Source organism: Bubalus bubalis, chromosome 7 (genome assembly GCF_019923935.1).
Source record: "Bubalus bubalis isolate 160015118507 breed Murrah chromosome 7, NDDB_SH_1, whole genome shotgun sequence".
Lineage (NCBI taxonomy): Eukaryota > Metazoa > Chordata > Mammalia > Artiodactyla > Bovidae > Bubalus > Bubalus bubalis.
In genome coordinates this window covers 8,613,437-8,620,192 of record NC_059163.1, presented here as the reverse complement: position 1 = coordinate 8,620,192, position 6,756 = coordinate 8,613,437, and the positions used below count along the sequence as shown (strand labels likewise).

Here is a 6,756-nt window from a genome sequence, read left to right as displayed (position 1 = left end):
TACCAAGAAAGGTCCTCCTAGTCAAAGCTATGGTTTTTCTAATAGTCATGTATGGATGTGAGAGTTGGACTATAAAGAAAGCTGAGTATCAAAGAATTGATGCTTTTGAACTGTGGTGTTGGAAAAGACTCTTGAGAGTCCCTTGGACTGCAGGGAGATCCAACCAGTCCATCCTAAAGGAAATCAGTCTTGAATATTCATTGGAAGGACTTATACTGAAGGTGAAACTCCAATACTTTGGCCACCTAATGTGAAGAACTGACTCATTGGAAAAGACCCTGGTGCTGGGAAAGATTGAAGGTGGAAGGGGACGACAGAAAATGAGATGGTTGAATGGCATCACGGACGCAAATGACATGAGTTTGAGTAGGCTCTGGGAGTTGGTGATGGACAGGGAAGCCTGGTGTGCTGCAGTCCATGGGGTCACAGAGTTGGACACGACTGAGTGACTGAACTGAACTGATACATTTTTTTCATATTCTTTTCCATTATGGTCTATCACAGGATTTTGAATATAGTTCCTTGTTCTATGCAGTAGAACCTTACTGTCTATCCATTCTATATATACCAGTTTGCATCTGTGAACCCCAAATTCCCCTGGGGGCTTCCCTAGTAGCTCAGTTGGTAAAGAATCTGCCTACAATGCAAGAGACCCTGGTTCAATTCCTGGGTCAGGAAGATCCCCTGGAGAAGGGATAGACTACCTTCTCCAGTAGTCTTGGGCTTCCCTCATGGCTCAGAGAGTAAAGAGTCTGCCTGCAATGTGGGAGACATGGGTTTGATCTTTGGTTTGGGAAGATCCCCTGGAGAAGGGCATGGCAACCCACTCCAGTACTCTTGCCTGAGAATCCCCATGGACAGAGGAACCAGATGGGCTACAGTCCATGGGTTCACAAAGAATCCGACACAACTGAGTGACTAAGCACAGCACAGCACCCAAATTCCCACTCCTACCCTCTCCCCACCCCTCCCCAACCCCTTGGCAACCACCAGTCTATTCTCTATGGCCTTGATTTTGTGAAACAGGGTATATTATTTTTTAATAGTTTTTTTTTTCCACAAATATTTTGTTTATTGTAATGAGGTTGGTGCAGACAAGGTCCATTTAAAACCTATATCCCAAGCCAGAAAGTACAAATAAATTAAAAAGGAGCAGTGTTCTGTTGTATACATGTTTGCATAGATAACTTTTTTGTTTTTTGGCCATGCCGCAGGGCATGTGGCATTCTAGTTCCCTGACCAGAGGTAGAACCTGAGCCCCTGCAGCAGATGTGCAGAGTCTTAACCACTGGACATCAGGGGAAGTCCCTCCTGCATGAGTAACTTTAATTGCCAATGCAAAGTAGAACTTTTCTGGAATCTTCTGACAAGATTTTTCTTTCATCTTAAAATGCTTTCTCTTCAGAGAAGCCATCTTTGGAGTTAGTCATTGTTCCCATCACCTCTGTCACCTTGATTTCAATCTGATATTCCCCTTTTTTCGGTCCAGACCCTCAGATTTTATTTTATTTTATTTTTTAATTTTATTTTATTTTTAAACTTTACATAATTGTATTAGTTTTGCCAAATATCAAATGAATCCACCACAGGTATACATGTGTTCCCCATCATGAACCCTCCTCCCTCCTCCCTCCCCATACCATCCCTCTGGGTCGTCCCAGTGCACTAGCCCCAAGCATCCAGTATCGTGCATTGAGCCTGGACTGGCAACTCATTTCATACATGATATTACACATGTTTCAATGCCATTCTCCCAAATCTTCCCACCCTCTCCCTCTCCCACAGAGTCCATAAGACTGTTCTATACATCAGTGTCTCTTTTGCTGTCTTATACACAGGGTTATTGTTACCATCTTTCTAAATTCCATATATATGCGTTAGTATACTGTATTGGTGTTTTTCTTTCTGGCTTACTTCACTCTGTATAATAGGCTCCAGTTTCATCCACCTCATTAGAACTGATTCAAATGTTTTCTTTTTAATGGCTGAGTAATACTCCATTGTGTATATGTACCATAGCTTTCTTATCCATTCATCTGCTGATGGACATCTAGGTTGCTTCCATGTCCTGGCTATTATAAACAGTGCTGCGATGAACATTGGGGTACACGTTAGACCCTCAGATTTTAAAAGTAGCTTCAAGTTAAGGAAAGGTCATTTCTCCACAGTTCAGTTCTCTGAAAACCTTCTATCTCCCACTGAAAGTCATAGTCCAGGAATGAAGCAATCACATGCTAGAACTTCAGGGCCAATTGGAAAGTCATTTATGAATCCTCACATTAGTTGATCTCATTTATCACAAGCCTACAAATTCACAGGCCTGGAGAAGGCAGCCAGTCTCTCTGTGGACATATGTAAGTTTTATTTTTTTTAATTAATTTTTATTGGAGTATAGTTGCTATAGTTTTTCCAGTAGTCATGTACACTTGTGAAGACTGGACCATAAAGAGGGTTGAACACTGAAGAATTGATGCTTTCCATCTGGGTGTTGCTGGAGAAGACTGTTGAGAGTCCCTTGGACAGTATGGAGGTCAAACCAGTCAATCCTAAAGGAAATCAATCCTTAATATTCATTAGAAAGACTGATGCCAAAACTGAAGCTCCAATACTTTACCCACCTGATGCAAAGGGCTGACTCATTGAAAAAGACCTGATGCTCGGAAAGATTGAGCGCAGGAGGAGAAGGGGGCAACAGATGATGAGATGGTTGGATGGCATCACTGACTCAATAGACATGAGTTTGAGCCAACTCTGGAAGATAGTGTAGGACAGGGAAGCCTGATATGCTGCAGTCCTTGGGGTCTCAAATAGTCAGACATGACTTAGCAACTGAATAACAACAAATAGTTGCTTTTCAAAGTTGTGTAGTTTAGGCTGCCCAGTAAGGTGAATCAGCCATACATATACATACATTTCATTCTTTGTGGACTTTCTTCCCATTCAGGTCACCACAATGCATTAAGTAGGGTTCCTTGTGCTCTATCATATTTTCTCATTAGTTATCTATCTTATACTCATATAATTTTTAAAAAGGAGAGCGTGATATGAAGCAGGCTGAGGTATGATCATCAAAAAACAGCACAATGTAAATAAACAATAATGAATCATAGGCACTAGAATTCAAATGACCAGATGTTTTAGAGATGGGGTGCCAGTTTTCAATTCTGTTTTGAACACCACATTACAAAAGAACTATTTTAAAAAATAAAAGAGAATTAAGGGAAAAGAAAGAAAACAAAAAGAATATCTAAACGGTTGAATGACCCCCTGTGTGCTCCTGATAAACTTCAATCACACCTTCCTTGATTCCCAGTCCTTTTGGAGAGTGATTATCAGCAATTCTCTGATCTTCAAAGAGAAGCCTGAGTGAATTCGTGGGGATGTCCTGTCTCTGGTAGAGAAGCCTGAGTGAATTCGTGGGGATGTCCTGTCTTTGGTAGAGAAGCCTGAGTGAATTCGTGGGGATGTCCTGTCTTTGGTAGAGAAGCCTGAGTGAATTCGTGGGATGTCCTGTCTCTGGTAGAGAAGCCTGAGTGAATTCATGGGGATGTCCTGTCTCTGGTAGAGAAGCCTGAGAGAATTCATGGGGATGTCCTGTCTCTGGTAGAGAAGCCTGAGTGAATTCGTGGGATGTCCTGTCTTTGGTAGAGAAGCCTGAGTGAATTCGTGGGGATGTCCTGTCTCTGGTAGAGAATGCTGAGTGAATTCGTGGGATGTCCCGTCTCTGGTAGAGAAGCCTGAGTGAATTCGTAGGGATGTCCCATCTCTGGTAGAGAATGCTGAGTGAATTCGTGGGATGTCCCGTCTCTGGTAGAGAATGCTGAGTGAATTCGTGTGATGTCCCGTCTCTGGTAGAGAAGCCTGAGTGAATTCGTGGGATGTCCTGTCTTTGGTAGAATGATTCTTTGAGTTTCTTGAGTTGTGTCATCATTTTCCCTTTGAAGTGAATGTCACTGCTATCCTGACATGACTTTGAGTTTCCTTCCTTCTGTCGGGGGAATTTGTAATTTCCTTGGTTCTGTCTCATCGCAACAAAAATCTGAAGCAACGGACGGACCAGTGTTACAGCCCCACGTAATTTCCTCGGATGGACCAGTGTTACAGCTCTGTGTTACAGCTCAGTTTTATTTAGAAAATAAAATACATCCTAGAGGTGTGAGGGCAGACTGACCCAAAAGATGCAGAGAAGAGAAGTCCATGGCCCAATTTTGGCTCCTCTTTTTATATGCTTTTTTCTCCTCCCCCTGAGCCTGCCCTATGTAATTTGGGTTAGCCAGGAGGGCTGTTTGTTTTCTTGAGGTTCTCACTCTGGTCCTCGGACCTTCCTTTGTTCTATTTTTGGGAGCTTTTCCCTTCTTTGTCTTTCAGTCTCCACCATTCTGGACTCCTTTTTTCTATTCTAACTACTTAACACTTCTTACCCCCCCTAAGTCTTCCGTTGAAGTTTTTGCCTCCTGGCCAGTCATGGTGATGGGGGTTCCCTCCCCACCCTCAGATCTCCACACAGCAGCGGCCTCAGGTAGGGAGAACCTTGCTCCCGAGGTTTCTCTGTTCCCCATAGCACAATGCCTTGGCTCCAGGGTATATTCTTGATCCCAAATCCTCATAGCAATTCCCTCAAGAAAGGTAACATGATCTTTTTCTCCCAAGAGGATGCTGAAACCCTGAGAGTTTAGATAATTGGGTCAAGGGCATTGTCAACTACTAATTAGCACTTGCCAAGGGCATTTCCCATCTACCTCTACAAGGATTAAATTATGAGCTGCTGCAGTTGCTGACCTTCAACCCCCCCTGAAAGGAGCTCAGAATGGAGATCAGAAATGAGGTACTCTGTGCTCTGGAAAATCCGGCAGAACAGGTCTTAGATATTTTCGAGAGCTGATTTTACGAGCCCAATTCTTACATCTCCTCACATCTAGAAAAGCAATAAAGTCCTTCATGGTGACCCCTGCTCCCTGTGACTAGCAGAAACCTTCTGCAAAAATATGTGCTTGATTGAGTGAACTCCCTGTTCACTGAAGTCACATATATACTGACCTTCCCCCTACCTCTTTGGAGCTGTTTCTCAGAGCTATCTGAAATGTGCTCTCCTGGGCTATAATCCTCATTTGGGCCCAAATAAAACCTAACTTGAAACTCTCATGTTGTACATTTTTTAAAGTCGGCAACACAGAGCAGAAAAGAGGCAGCAGCTACAGGTGATTCTGTGCTGTAAAAACCAGGTCATTCTCTTCTCCCCATCTCTGCTTGGAGCCCTTTGGGTATGACACGCCATGCTCAAAGCACAGAGTGAGCTGGTGACAGCCCTCACCTGTCACCATGACTCATGACCCTCTGAGCTCTCCACCACACGCTCCACTTCAATCCCTGTTCTCTTCCTTTTCTACATCCAAAGATGTTAACTAGCCCTTGGAATACTGTCTGCCAGCTACTGAGTGGAAAGACACCATCAGAGAAGCAGGGAAGCAAAAACAGTGAAGAGGAGGCAAACACCTTATTTATCACTCTTGACTTCATTACAAAAGATCTGCAAAGCTCAAACACACACACAAAAATCAACCTGCAAATCATGTTATGGTTAATAAAACAGTAATTTAACACCCCCCCCTCAACCTTCCCTGGCAGTGTCCTGAGGTACTCACAATGCCCTTCCTATGTTTTATTTTAAGGCCCAGTACAAAAGGTTTTCACCTTAGTGTAATTAACTTTTTATCATTAAGATTCTGAAAAATTGAATTGTGTTGGACACAGGTCACCATAATGAGAATTTAATGGCAACGTATTACAATGTGCACTAAGCTATGAATCTGTGCTAGACGCATCACATTGCTACTGACCTATGCAAATTTCCATCTCAGTGGCCCTTATTCTTCCACTGTGGCATCCAGCCCCTCTCCGCTTCCCTCTCATCTCCTTAAACAATGATTCCCTCATTTTCATATTAATTGCATCACTTAACTGAGATAATGCTCCCTCTGAAATGAGCAAAGGGATGAATCACTGAAACGGGCCATTATTCTTTTTGCTTAACCAATTTCACAGGCCCCGCACAAAGCACTGCCTTCATTTGGCTTCCTATAATTGCTTATCATTAGGCCCAGCCGCCCCACGAAGTACCTTTTTATTTATTTAAGTCTCATCTCTGATGGATGGAAAATTAGTCACTTGCATATCTGAGAGGCCCAGACAGTTTGAGGCAAGGGAGGTGGTGGGATACCCTGGAGGCCATAAATGGAGGAGAAGCAGCCTGGGTGAACAGCCCTGCCCCTTCCCCCTTTCCCACAAGATTCCAGGGGCAGCCACAGCTATCGGGTGACCTGCGGCTTCCAGCAGCAGCCCCTCTGGCTCCTGGTCCTGGATAATCAGATGATCAAGAGGAGGGAGGGCTTGGCCACATGATGATGGCAGCTTGGTACCCACAAGGGATGCGGATAAGGCTGTTGAAAGGTTGCTGTTGAATCACGCAAAGACACCGGGATTTTTGGCCCCCGGAGGAGAAGAATTCAATCCGGAGCCAGAGACGAGGCTTGATCACTCAGAGCTTTTGTGTAATAAAGCTTTATTAAAGTATAAAGGAGATAGAGAAAGCTTCTGACATAGGCATCAGAAGGGGGCAGAAGAGTACCCCCCTGCTAGTCTTCAGCTGGATGTTATATAGTCACTGCTGCTGCTACTGGAGAAGGCAATGGCCCCCCATTCCAGTACTCTTGCCTGGAAAATCCCACGGATGGAGGAGCCTGGTGGGCTACAGTCCAT

The 6,756-nt window shown here is 43.9% G+C and overlaps 1 protein-coding gene across 1 annotated transcript; it reads right to left on the bottom strand.

Annotated features, from left to right (window-relative positions):
- Positions 1-3,247: 3,247 nt before the first annotated feature.
- Positions 3,248-4,466, bottom strand: LOC123334362 (small ubiquitin-related modifier 1-like). Its single transcript, XM_044945508.1, has 3 exons — positions 4,422-4,466; positions 3,881-3,988; positions 3,248-3,382 (listed from the first exon to the last, which is right to left on the bottom strand). Exons 1-3 carry the CDS (start codon positions 4,464-4,466, stop codon positions 3,248-3,250), a joined length of 288 nt encoding a protein of 95 aa, XP_044801443.1.
- Between the last annotated feature and the right edge of the window lie 2,290 nt (positions 4,467-6,756).